Source organism: Microcaecilia unicolor, chromosome 4 (assembly GCF_901765095.1).
Source record: "Microcaecilia unicolor chromosome 4, aMicUni1.1, whole genome shotgun sequence".
NCBI lineage: Eukaryota > Metazoa > Chordata > Amphibia > Gymnophiona > Siphonopidae > Microcaecilia > Microcaecilia unicolor.
Window position 1 is genome coordinate 182,848,957 of NC_044034.1, and position 14,358 is coordinate 182,863,314.

The following is a 14,358-nucleotide window of genomic DNA, read 5'->3' on the forward strand; positions in this document are numbered from 1 at the left end:
TAAGAATGTTTTATGCACATGGACTTCTTGTCATGCAGAGCAGAGTGGATTGGGAGTAGAGATGACCGGCTTCAGACACCTAAAGATTTAAAAATGGATGATTCCACCTAGTGAGGCTATAATGCAACGGAATAGTGGTGGGCATGCAGCTGGACCCAGTTAAAAGAAATAAGGCATGTCATTTGTGCAGCTAAGCGGCAGGAGCTGGTTGTTTTTTAAAAATGGAACAATATCTTTGCAGTTCACTGTGCTTCATTGCTTGTCTGCTTGTTTGTTATCCTTTTATGCTGCTATTTGAGGAAGAAATGGGATCATTTGAGCTGGGGGATGGAATGGGAGATTCATGGTAGGAGTGAAAGGGGACTGCCAGGTGATGAGTGTAGATGAGGTATGCAGTGGCTGGATTACAGATTTAGAGAAGAGAGGGCAGGACTGATTTTCAAGAAATCGAAATACAAGAGAGCAACCCCACTGCCTGAAGCACTACATTGGCTACCACTCAAGGCAAGAATATTTTTCAAAGCGAGCACCCTAATCGTCAAGATACTATTTGGAATGGCACTTGAATATATGCTTAACATGATTGAACTATCCTCAAGAAATGCCAGCCCAGCAAATGGAAACAACCTGCTCCTACATCTACCCAACTGCAAAAACTACATCTACCCATCTACAAAATTATCTACACAGCAGGATTTAGCCACCAGGGTTTGATACGAAAAACCATAAGGAGCATCACAAATCTCCTCCAATTCAGAAAAGAAATGAAAACCTCAAAAAATTCTATAGCTAATCACAAAGATATCGTCACCTTCCTGTCAAATCCACTTCAAAAACTATATGAACAAACATCACCAAAACTCTACAACTCAACTCAAAAGCTACCACTACCTTTTCCTCTTCAAAAACTCTATGAATAACCACATGAACTATAGATGCCCTCTCCATTGCACAACACTACTGTAACTCCACCAAAACGTAACTTGTAAGCCACTTTGAACCAATATTTGTTTTGGGGTAACAGTGGTATACAAGAATGCATACATACATAAATTTGGCTTATGTGGTTTTACTCTCCGAACTGGGAAAGGATCCAGGGTAGGTGGGGAATTATAGACTTATTTCTCTGCTGAACCAAGACAAGAAACCGATGGCAGTGACACTAGCCCAAAATCTTAATGCAATCCTTCCTCAGCTTATACACCCTGATGAAGTGGGTTTTGTACCAGGGCTCTATGCCTGAATGAGTCCAATGAAAGTGCTCGGAGTGTTGAACATCCATAGGGGGAGTGGCAGAACAGCAGCAATTGTGGGGTTGGATATGGAGAAAGCATTCAATAGCATTTCCTGAGAATATGCTTTTTGGGTTATGGAACATTATGGTCTAGTGGGTAGGTTTCCTGCTTGGGTTCAGGCACTATATATGAAGATTCTGCACATCTTCTGATAAACAGGACGCCGACACCTCCCTTTGAACTGCAAAGAGGAACCAGACAGGGATGCCCCCCCCCCCCCCCGTCTCCTCTCCTATTTTTTACTGAACCCCTGGCTATCAAAAAGGGGGGGGGGAGGGGGTGCAACTAGGGGGCAGGAAAACTGCATTAGCCTTTCAATTAACAACATCTTACTTTAGATCTGGCTCTGGACATAGTTTTTGGGATAATCTCTGGCCTTTAAGTAAATTGAGGATGTTATAATGTGTTTGTATTGCTCCATGGTGCAAAACGCACCTCAAATATTGTGTGCAGTTCTGGTGATATGGTGGAATCAGAAAAGGTACAGAGAAGGGCAACAAAAATGATAAAGGGGATGGGACGACTTCCCCGTGAGGAAAGGCTAAAGTGGCTAGGGCTCTTCAGCTTGGAGGAAAGGTGGCTGAGGGGAGATAGAGGTCTATAAAATAATGAGTGCAATGGAACGGGTAGACGTGAATCGATTGTTTACTCTTTCCAAAACTACTAGGACTAGGGGGCACGCAATGAAGCTACAATGCAGTAAATTTAAAACAAATTGGAGAAAATATTTCTTCACTCAACATGTAATTAAACTCTGGAATTTGTTGCCAGAGAATGTAGTAAAAGCAGTTAGCTTAGCAAGGTTTAAAAGAGGTTTTGATAGCTTCCGCCCACCTCTGCTAAACAGAATGTTCCAAGTCAGAAACACACAGCCATGAGAGTCTGCGCATTGCTATACTTTGAGCAGATATCCTGGATGCCACATCAAAAGTGTCTTAAGTGCCCCTGGCCAAGAACTTTTGACATGCCTTCTGCTGCTTGACCAACTGGCGAAAAGGCTCGGCCTGCTCCAGTGGCAATGTATCCACTAAGTCTGACAGCTGTCTGTATACAGGAGATAAGCACTGAAGCCTGGTACATCTTCCTCCCAAAAGAATCCAGGGTTCTAGCTTCTCTGCCTGGAGGCGCCGAGGCATAGTCCTGGCTCTTTTGACAGCGAACTCCACCACCAAGGGATCGTAAGACAACCGAGGCCTTACAAACCCAGGTTCACTGTGGATCCAATACTGGGTGTCTATCTTCTTGGGCACGACAGGGACAGACAGAGGGGACGCCCAGTTCCTGATGAGGACTTCCTTGAGTACCTCATGGATGGGTGCAGTCACAGTCTCCTTAGGAAGAGATGTATAATCCAGGACCTCAAGCAACTTGGCCCTGGGCTCATCCTCCATTTCCTTTACAAAGGATGGGAATGAAAGTCTCAGGCTCTCCATCAGAGACTGTCTCCTTTCAGGTGGTGGGGGGGGGGGTTCAGAGGGGATCCCATAAGACTCATCTGAGGAAAAATATCTAGGATCTGAGACCCAGAACTGCTCCTCCTCGGTGTCAGACAGTATCTCCCTATAGGACGTCCGAGACCAAACCTGTCTCGGTGCCGAGGATCTATGTCCTCAGGAGCGGTGTCAAGAAGCAGGCTCCCGTCTCGACCTTGGTGAAGCTTCCTTCACTGACGTCGAAGAGGTGCTAGCTTGGATGGCAGTAGATACCGGTGCCGCAAGCTGCGCCAGCATCAGAAGCCCCACCATAGGCTGAAGGCTGGCAGGGCCAAAGTGGGAGGTATGGCATGTACAAGCACCCCACAAAACCGATGAACATCGCTGCATAAGGCCATGCACCAACTCAGGAAGCAAGGCCCAGATTCGCTCTTCAAGGGCTGACATCGGAAAAAGCTGGGGTGCCGGCTGAGGCGCTGGTTGCAGAACCGCTGGGAGTCGATACGGGAGCAGGATATCTGCTGCTTGGAGACAAGTCGCACCTTCTGAATGGAGGAGAGTGGTCCTCCCAGTGCCGACACTTCTCAGGTGCTGAATCCTTCGACGCTCTGGAGCTCCCAGCACAAAATATCAAGGGTGACCAATGATGCTTCTTGGCCTTCACCTGAAGCATGTCACCCAGGCTCTTCGGTGCCAACGAGAACGTCAAACCCTCACGTCGCCTTGGGGTCAGGTCCGACAATGGACGGTCCCAGGGGGCCTGCACAGCAGGAGGCCTCGAGACAGGTGGAGACCCACTCGATGCTTCACTGCTCCCAGTGTCTCAAAACAGCCATGCTTACCGACGCTCCCAATGTGATGCTCAATGTCGACACCAACGTCAAGGAACCTAACTTGGCTCCAAAAATATACTCTTCTTGAGCCTCTTCTTCATGCAGAAACAGAGAACACCGTGAGCAGGACTATGGTCAGGCCCAAGACACTGCAGACACCAAGAATGGGTGCCCTTTCCTGAGATCGTCCGATTGCACTGGGTACGGCGCTTGAAGTCACTGGGAGTCTTCATGCAAATGGATGGGAAAACCTAATCGGCCAAATTAAATGACTCGATGGTGCCTAAAAAGGGGAAAGGCACAGAAAAAAGAAAGAACCCGACCAGAGTAGAGGCCTAAAAAACCGTCGTATGACGTTGAAAAAGAAGGAAACAAACCTGGGCAAAATACAACTAAGAAAATAAAAGGACAGGTTTAAAGGGAGAAAATAACAAAAAATGAGGAAAAAAAGAACAGCTGAAAGGCACCAAAAACTCTTTTGAACCAGGCAAGTGAGGAAAGGCTGAAAACGTGCACCTTCTCTCCTAATGCGTTAAAAAAAAAAAAAAGAGAACCGAGGAAAGGCTGAAAAGGCGCACCTTCTCACGTGTAAAAAAAAAAAAAAAAAAAAAAAAAAAAAAAAAAAGGAGAACTGAGGAGACCGCATTCGCGCGATGAATGGGAAAGCACTCATGCTCTACAAAGCCCTACTTTTTACTTTGGCAAAATACCGGACTGGGCGACGTGGATCGGTGTCAGCCACTTGGGAGAATATTGGAGCCTGCTTGTCCTTGGAGAAACAGATTTACAAAAAAAAAAAAAAAAGACACCAATCCTAAGCAATGGCGTAGCTACTGATGAACTTGGGTGGGAAAAGACCCACCCATTCTTGGCTCAGGCCAAAATGTTCAGAGACAGCTACATCGCTCCCCTATCTTCTGTCCCCAGATCTAGCATTTGTACCCCCTCCCCTCCCAGTCTACCTCAGCATCTACGCTGGCACAGCAGTGATGCACATCCGCTGCCTGTGTCATCTCTGCAGGCTTCTCTCTGTCAGGTCCTGAACTCACTGACATCACTTCCTGTTTCCTCTCTATCAGGCCATGGCAGAGGGAAGCCTTTGAGGTTGGCATAGGCAGCAGGTGTGTATTACTGCTGCATTGGCAAAGATGTAGATTGGGGGGGGGGGGGGGGGGTTGCAGGGCCATGGGCAGGGTGCAAATGCTGGATCTGGGGCGGAGGAGAAGAGGAGAGATCCAGGATAAGAAGTTTTGTAAGGTCCACTCAACTATCGGCCCACCCAACTGGTAGGTCTAGCTATATCACTGGTTGTGAGACTAGTCTGGAGCCCTCTATGACAAATTCAAGGAGGGGTACTCTATAAGGGTACCATTAACACAGGCAATGTCCTGTAATGAATCCATTAATCCACATGATGCATGTTCTCTAGGTAAATGGTAAATGTTTCCCGTTCGTCTCCTGGAAGTACACTTAGCCAGCTGGCTTTTCAGATTACTGCAATGAGTATGTATGAGATGGAGTTGCCAACAGATCTCATGCATACCCATTGCAGATGGAAACACTAGTCAAGATACTTCATTTTTAAAATTAAAACTGCTTGTCACAACTGGCCCAAACTAATCTTGAATCTAGTACCCTGACAGCACAGAGTTCTAGTACTAAGCCAAAATGGTTTCTCTTTTTAAAATTTGAGCATGAAATAGATACTTTAAATCAGAAACCACAAGTCACATACTACAGTCAAAAATACATTTCCCATGGGGGAAAAAAAAACCAACCCAAACCCATTCTATCAAGGAGAATGCCATTTGCTAATTTACTCTATTCAACTCATACAGGAAAGAGTAATTAACATGCACATATCACTGCTGTTTCACTATGGGGCTCATTTTCAAAGCACTTAGACTTACAAAGTTCCATAGGTTGCTATGGAACTTTGTAAGTCTAATTGCTTTGAAAATACACCTCTATGTGAGGTGACTTTGAACCATGCTCTCTTTGTACTTTAAATAGCCTAAGCCATGCTATCTGGCAATGTTTCACGGTAACAAGCATTTTGAATCACTTTAGTATGCTGGATAGTTCAATATATGTTGATATTTACTAAAATATTTTATCATACCTTTCTAAAAGCCTGCCTTTTCAAGTACCTATTCCTTATTAAAAAAGGGAAATCCTTAAACCTGAGAACATTGCTGTTACTGAAATAGAGAGATAAAGGATGCCACTCACAATCGGAAAACTCAGTCATGTGTCTCTCCAAATATGTGCGAGCAGACTGCGAACGGGCTCCAATAGACATAGCTTTACAGTCAAAATAGTTTGCAGATGGACAGGTCTGGAAGATGTGAGGACCCATATCCTAAATGAACAAAGTATACAGTTGACAACTATATTACAGGTAAACAGTTTTGTTTGTTTTAGGTTTATCTGTAGTAAAAGAAATGTGTTTATCACGGTCACAGCTCAAACACTGCAACCCAGAGACCTGAAACTTGGCATGCGCACTAAGGAACCCTAGAGTTATGCATATTGAAGTTGCTTTTTTCTGAGATGTGGTCTGGCTGTATGTGAGCTCTTTGTTTCTTACAGTATCCCATTTTATATGCCCAGATGGATGGAATGGAAAGCATTGGCAGTTTCCTACATGCCAGGGAATGAGGGCTGGAGTCCACATGAGACAGAATCAAATCCAAAAGTGAAATTCGGTCAGCTTCTAAAGAAGCCTATTTTGGGCTTCTTAGCATTTAGCATGTGCTAAAGGAGCCACTGAGTTTGACCACCATTGCAATTATACCAAAAGGAGGCAAGGATCCCTCCTCATGCAGCTTACACAGGCCCATTTCTTTTTGAAAATAACTGTAAAAATTCTAGCCAAAATATTGGCTGCTAGACTGCATGGGGTCTGCCCCAAATTGGTGCATCCTGACTAATTAGGATTTATCCCCCACCATTTGAGATAAGCATTTGTGATTAAAATATATTTTATTCTTCTATTTAATTTATAGCCTATGGCTGAGGTAGGGGGGAAAGGAGTTATTTTTATTTTTGTTACATTTGTACCCCGCACTTTAGGCTCAATGCGGCTTACATGGGGCAATGGAGGGTAAGTGACTTACCCAGAGTCACAAGGAGCTGCCTGTGCTTGAAGTGGGAATTGAACTCAGTTCCTCACTTCTCCTGGAGTTGGGCATGGACATTCAAGACGAATTGAAAATACAGGGCTACTCACATCCTATTAAGAAATTTAGAATTTCTTTGAAATTATTATTTTAAAAACTTATATCTTTCTTTGAGAGTTTGTTTTTCCAAAGTGTTTTTTCGTTTTAATTATGTGGTTTATTTATGCTGATTTGTGTAATTTACTCTGTAAACTGCATAAAGCTAATTGATGTGCTAGTATATAAAAACTAGTAAAAAAAGGCCTGTTTCTGACAAATGAAAAGGGCGCTAGCAAGGCATTCCTCGGCTCCCCTGCAGCCACCCATGTCCAGCGACCCTCCTCTCTCCCCTGCCCCCCTCCAGCCACCCATGTCCAGCGACCCCCTGCAGCCACCTATATCCAGCCACCCTCCTCTCTCCCCTGCAGCCACCCATGTCCAGCAACCCTCCTCTCTCCCCTGCCCCCCCCCTAGCCACCCTTCTCTCTCCCCTGCCCCCCCTCCAGCCACTCATGTCCAGCGACCCTCCTCTGGACATGGATCAGCTGTGAGGCATGTCCCCCCCCCCCCCCCCCGGGTTCTGAAGTTGACATCATAATGGCTACGGTGATGTCAGCCTGAGCTACGGAGCCTAGCAGACCAACTCGGAATGAGCCACGGTCCCAGGTAAGTCAGAACGTTGAAGGTGAGAATTATTATATAGGACAAGTTATGCATAAATATAAAAATACCTTGGGAAAGGATTAAGGAAATTAACTCAAGGGGAACAACCACAGAGACCACAGGATGGAACGAACAGGTTTCATCTTGAAATCAGTTCACCTGACATTATAAAATAAATATACTACTGCTCGTAGATTAGGAGGGCAAACATACTTACATCATAACCTGCAATAAGTAGCCCCACACCATATGGTCTTCTACCATAGCGCTGTGTTGGTATTTGGGTTTCTTGAAAGATTATAAATTAAGGAATTTAGGTGCCAAAAACGTATAATTTGTTGGCTGTTGTACTGTTATGTTGTTGTAAGTTCTTACAGTGTACCTCACATAATTAAAAAAAAAAAAAAACACAAAACATTACACATCCTTCAAGTTTTTAGAGTTATAAAATCCAGAATCAGATTAAAAAAAAAAAATACATGTGCAGAACTCCCAATTAATGCCAATTATTGGTTGTTAGAAGCAAAGTATTGATGCTGATTGGTTCATTAAGTTGCACATGAAAACTGGCTATGTGCGCCAATATGCGCACACAACTTTAGTCGCCACATACAGAATCTAGGGGATAATATACACACAAGTATAACGTATGCAAATTGCGTGTTTTTGTAAAAATAAACTGGTATAATGCACCCACACATATGAAGCGTGCTATACTAGTTTATTTTTGTATGACTCACTAATTGCAAAATGAATGCGTTGGTTTTTAAGGATTAGTGCACGAAACCTGCAAAAAAACCCTTTAAAATAAATAAATAAAACCCTTAAAAACCAAACACACTAAAGAACGGCGGATGTGGTCCCTCTTCACAAAAGTGGTGATAGCGAAGAAGCTGGAAACTACAGGCCGGTAAGCCTCACTTTGGTTATTGGAAAAGTAATGGAAGTGATGCTGAAGGAAAGAATAGTGAGTTTCCTGGAAGCCAATAAGTTGCAAGATCCGAGACAACATCGGTTTACCAAAGGTAAATCATGCCAAACAAATCTCATTGAATTCTTTGATTGGGTGACCGTAGAATTGAATCATGGACGTGCTATAGACGTAATCTACTTAGATTTCAGCAAAGCTTTTGACACGGTTCCCCACAGTAGGCTCTTAAATAAACTGGAAGGCCTGAAGATAGGACCCGAAGTGGTGAACTGGATTAGGAACTGGTTGACGGACAGACGCCAGAGGGTGGTGGGTAATGGAGTTCGCTCGGAAGAGGGGAAAGGTGAGTAGTGGAGTGCCTCAGGGATCGGTGCTGGGGCCGACTCTGTTCAATATATTTGTGAGTAACATTGCCGAAGGGTTAGAAGGTAAAGTTTGCCTATTTGCGGATGATACTAAGATTTGTAACAGAGTGGACACTCGGGAGTGAGTGGAAAACATGAAAAAGGATCTGCAGAAGCTAGAAGAATCTGCAGAAGGATCTGCAGAAGCTAGAAGAATGGTCTAAGGTTTGGCAATTAAAATTCAATTTGAAGAAATGCAAAGTGATGCACTTAGATAGTAGAAATCCACGAGAGACGTACGTGTTAGGCGGTGAGAGTCTGATATGTACAGAGAGGGAGAGGGATCTTGGGGTGACAGTATCTGAGGATCTGAAGGCGACGAAACAGTGTGACAAGGCGGTGGCTGTAGCTAGAAGGTTGCTAGGCTGTATAGAGAGGTGTGACCAGCAGAAGAAAGGAGGTGTTGATGCCCCTTTACAAGCATTCGTGAGGCCCCACCTGGAGTATTGTGTTCAGTTTTGGAGGCCATATCTTGCTAAGGATGTAGAAAGAATTTAAGTGGTGCAAAGAAATGCTACAAGAATGGTATGGGATTTGCGATACAAGACTTATGAGGAGAGACTTGCTGACCTAAACATGTATACCCTGGAGGAAAGGAGAAACAGGGGTGATATGGGAAAATTAGGTTCTTACCGTGATAATTTTCTTTCCTTTAGTCATAGCAGATGCAGCCATTACAGATGGGTTGTGTCCATCAACCAGCAGAGGGAGATAGAGAGCACACTTTTTTCAGTGCCTCATACCAGCTTGCTCCACTGCCTCTCTTCAGTATTTGAAGCTTCCAAAGCAGAATGGCAAACCGCAATGGGAATAACATGAGCTTTCCTCACAGCGAACGATGGCCCTACAACAAAGGGCATTAACTCAGAATGGAGGGAATGAAACATCCTCCCGGAAGGCATAAACTCATCCTCCACTGAGACATAACTGGAGAGAATAAACTCATCCTCCCGGAGGGAATAAACTCATCCTCCAAAACATGAAACTGGAGGGAATTAAGTCATCCTCCTTTAATTGAACAAGAATCCTGAAGACTGTTTTCCGACTTTCTCCCAAGGACGGAACTCCAGGAAACACGAACAGAACCTGAAATAGATTTACAGCAGATAGCATCAGACAGGGAGGGATCATGGCTGCATCTGCTATGACTAAAGGAAAGAAAATTATCATGGTAAGAACCTAATTTTCCCTTCCTTGTCATCAAGCAGATGCAGCCATTACAGATGGGATGTATCAAAGCAATCCCTAGATAGGGTGGAAACAAGCCACACCACGCGCTAGCACTTGCGCTCCAAAATGTGCGTCCCTCCTGGCAGCCACATCCAGCCTGTAATGTCGGGCAAAAGAGAGCTTAGAAGCCCATGTTGCTGCACTGCAAATCTCTTGAAGAGAGAGTGCTCCAGTTTCAGGCCAAGAAGAGGAAATTCCTCTAGTGGAATGCGCCTTAAAGGCATCAGGTGGAGGCCGGCCAGCAAGCAAATAAGCCAGCGGGCAATAGTGGCTTTAGACACTGGAGACCCTCTGCGAGGACCTGATAGCAAAACAAACAGATGATCAGAGGTCCTGAAAGAGTTAGTAACTCGCAGATACTGCAGCAGAGTCCTGCGCACGTCCAACAGGTGCAATTGCCCAAAAGATTCTGGAAACTCCTCCTCGACAAAGGAGGGCAAGAAAATAGGTTGGTTTAGGTGAAACGCTGAAACCACCTTAGGCAAGAAGGAAGGCACGGTCCGAACCGTGACCCCGGACTCTGAAAACTGCAGAAAAGGGTCTCTACAGGACAGCGCCTGGAGCTCTGACACCCGTCTCGCCGAAGTAATGGCCACTAACAAGACGGCCTTCAGTGTCAAATCGTTCTCTGAAGCGGTTCAAAGGGCCTTCAGCACTAGCCCCAGGTTCCAAGCTGGACAAGGTGCACTCACGGGAGGACGGAGCCGAAGCACCCCTCTAAGAAACCGTGCCACATCCGGATGAGCAGCTAAAGACACGCCTTCAACCTTGCCACGCAGGGAGGCCAACGCTGCTACTTGCACCCGCAGGGATTTATAGGCCAAGCCTTTTTGTACACCATCCTGCAAAAAGTCCAGAATCGGCGAGACAGGAGCCCGCAGGGGTGTGATCTCTCTGGAAGCACACCAGACTTCAAACTGGCGCAAAATCCTGGCATAAGCCACAGAAGTGGAACGCTTGCAGGCTTGCAGGAGAGTGGTAATTACTTTATTGGAATAGCCTCTGCCTCTCAATTGCGCCCTCTCAATCGCCAGGCCATAAGACCAAATCGGCCGGCGTCCTCCATGGTCACCGGACCTTGTGACAACAGGTGCGGAACCAGAGGTAACTGAAGGGGATCCTCTACAAGCATCTGTCGGAGGTCCGCATACCAAGGCCTCCTGGGCCAATCCGGGGCGACGAGAACCACTTCTCCTGGATGCAGCCGAATCCGCAGGAGCACTCGCCCTATCAAGGGCCACGGAGGAAACACATACAGTAGGCCCGGAGGCCAGGGTTGAGCCAAGGCATCCAACCCCGCCGCGCGAGGATCTCTCCGTCTGCTGAAGAAGCACGGGACTTTGGCATTGGTGCTTGTCGCCATTAGATTCATCACGGGCTTGCCCCACTTGGCACATATCTGCAGAAACCCTTCGTCTGCAAGTTCCCACTCAGCTGGATCGATCTGATGCCTGCTTAGATAATTGGCTTGCACGTTGCCTCGACCTGCAATGTGAGCTGCCGACAGAAACTGTAGATGCAGCTCGGCCTAGTGGCAAATTTGTTCGGCCTGCGCGGCTAGAGCGCTGCACTGAGTGCCGCCTTGTCGATTTATGTAGGCCACTGCTGTCGTGTTGTCCGACATCACTCGGACAGCCAATCCTTCCAGGGTCACTTGAAAGGCCAGAAGCGCCTGAAACACTGCTTTCAACTCTAGGCGGTTGATGGACCACTCCGACTCCTCGGGTGTCCATAGACCCTGGGCATGCTTCCCCTTGCAATGTGCGCCCCAGCCTTTCAGACTGGCATCTGTCACCACTAGGCACCTATCGGGGAGCACCAGCGGCATGCCTCGCCGCAGCATGCTGTCTGAGAGCCACCACTCCATGCCGAGTCAGGGGCCGCAGGGAGCCAAGAGAGTCTGCACTGGTAATCCTGAGATACTGGAGACCATCTTTGGAGTAGAGCATACTGTAGAGGTCTCAGGTGCGCTCTCGCCCAGGGCACCAGTTCCATGGTGTCCGTCATCGATCCAAGCAGCTGGACAATGTCCCAAGCTCGCGGGCGGGGCATCCTCAGGAGCAGACGGACCTGATTCTGAAGCTTGCACCGCCTTTGCTCGGGTAGGTACACATACCCCGAGGCTGTGTCGAACCTGGCCCCCAAATATTCTAGAGACTGCGAGGGGGTCAGGTGACTTTTGGCCAAATTGACGACTCAGCCCAGAGATTGAAGTACTGAGACCACTCTGGTTGTTACATGCTGACTCTCTGCAGCAGAGTTTGCTCGAATGAGCCAGTCGTCCAAGTACGGGTGAACCCGAATACCCTCTCGCCTTAGAAAGGCAGCTACTACCACCATAACCTTCGAAAAGGTGCGGGAAGCTGTGGCGAGGCCAAAAAGCAAGGCCCGGAACTGGAAATGCTTTCCCATCACCGCAAACCTCAGAAACTTCTGGTGCGGGGGCCAAATTGGAATGTGCAAGTAAGCTTCTTTCAGGTCCAAAGACGTGAGAAACTCTCCTGGCTGTACCGCCGCAATGACGGAGCGCAGGGTTTCCATGTGAAAATGCCGCACTCTCAGGGACTTGTTTAATTCTTTTAAGCCCAGAATAGGGCGAAAAGACCCTCCTTTTCGCGGCACCACAAAGTAGATGGAGTAGTGGCCGCAGCCGTGTTCGGCGGGAGGTACCGGGGACACGGCCCCTATCTGAATCAGACCTTGTAAAGTCTCCTCTACCGCCGCCCGTTTGGCGGCAGAACCGCATCAGGACTCCACAAACACGTCTCTTACAGGGGCGTCGAATTCTATTCTTTAACCGTCTCTGATCAGGTCCAAGACCCACTGATCTGAGGAAATGTTGGCCCAACTCCTCGGCAAAGAGGGAAAGACGTCCTCCAATGACAGGACTCGAGGACAGGGCCGGCGCACCATCATTGAGACGGTCGCCCCTGAACTCCAGGCCTTGAGCCAGTGGCTGTGGAACGTTTGTCCGAGCGAAAGGAGTTCCTCTGCTGAAAACGGACACGAGAAGTGAACCCAGCAGAACGCCCCGGGCGGTACCTTCGAGCTTCACGGAAGCGAGGTCTGTAAGAGGAGTGGACCGCCGCACCCTTAGAGGAAGGCCGAGGCCTATCTTCGGGCAAGCGCTGGGGTTTAGCCTCACCCAGGCCCTTCACAATTTTTTCCAACTCCTCACCAAACAGGAGAAGGCCTTGAAAGGGAAACTTCACCAACCTTTGCTTAGAGGCCATGTCCGCCGCCCAATGCCGTAGCCAAAGAAGACGGCGAGCCACCACTGCTACTGCCATGTGTTTAGCCGAAGCTCTGACAATATCATAAAGGGAGTCAGCAAGAAAGGACAAGGCCGACTCCATCCGCGGAGCCACATCTGAAAAGGGCTCCGCTCCAACACCGGGCTGTTCCACTGCCTGTTGCAACCAAGCCAGGCAGGCTCTAGCAGCATAACAACTGCATGCAGATGCCCGAATAGTGAGACCTGCAATTTCAAATGACCGTTTAAGTGCTGATTCCAGTCTATGGTCTTGAATATCCTTCAGGGCAACACCTCCTTCAACAGGGAGGGTAGTTCTCTTTGTCACAGCTGTGACTAGGGCATCCACTTTAGGCATAGCAAAGCGAGCCATATGCTCCTCACTCAGAGGGTATAATTGCCCATAGCCCTGGAAACTTTCAAAGGTCCTACGGGGTCAGTCCATTGAGCCGAAATAAGCTCTTGAATGGAGTCAAGCAAAGGAAAGGCTCGAGCAGGCTTTTGGTACTAGCCATCCTAGGATTCACAGAGGAGGCTGTGCCACTGGCAGGGTCCTCAATAGAGAGAACCTGCAGGGCAACAGAAATAAGCGCTGGCTGCTCACCACGGTGGAAAATCCTCACCGCGGAGGGATCGTCCAGATCCTGAGTCACTTCTGCACCAGACTCTGGCTCCTCAGACCATGAAGGCCTGCCAGAGTCCTCCGAATCCTCGCAGCCCGACCACGGGGGGGGGGGGGGGGGGGGGGGGGGGGGGGGGGGGGAAATGGAGGTTGCAGCACTCTCTGAAGGGGAATGAGCCCTTCTGCGCTTCATATTCTGCCAATTATCAGGGAATAACGCCTCAGAGGGCATACCAGGGCTAGAATCCACCGGGGGGGGGGGGGGGGGGGGCTTGGAAGAGGCCCATGCCCGGCTTTGTGGAAGAGCTCTTTTAAGCATGTATGCTTTATGCATTAATAAGACAATCAGGGGAGAAAAACTCACCCTGGGCACCCAGATCTCTGCTGGGGCTAGTAGCTCCCATATCAGCCTCACTCCGAGGCCTCCCCCCAGGCTCAGGACTCTCCGTCTCAGCGGAGGTCGCACCATGTGGTAAATTCAAAATGGCGCCCGCTGCCAGCTCAGAGCGCGAAGAATCGTCGCTCGCCATGCT

At 47.8% G+C, this 14,358-nt stretch overlaps 1 protein-coding gene across 1 annotated transcript in view; it reads right to left on the minus strand.

Moving 5' to 3' along the window:
* Positions 1 to 14,358, minus strand: part of PSMA1 (proteasome subunit alpha 1) — a 123,236-nt gene that overhangs the window by 8,179 nt on the left and 100,699 nt on the right. Inside the window, exons 6-7 of the mRNA XM_030201041.1 lie at positions 7,603 to 7,673; positions 5,794 to 5,923 (exon numbers count right to left, since the gene is read on the minus strand). Coding sequence (XP_030056901.1) covers positions 5,794 to 5,923; positions 7,603 to 7,673 — 201 coding nt within the window. The remainder of the gene's footprint in view (positions 1 to 5,793; positions 5,924 to 7,602; positions 7,674 to 14,358) is intronic.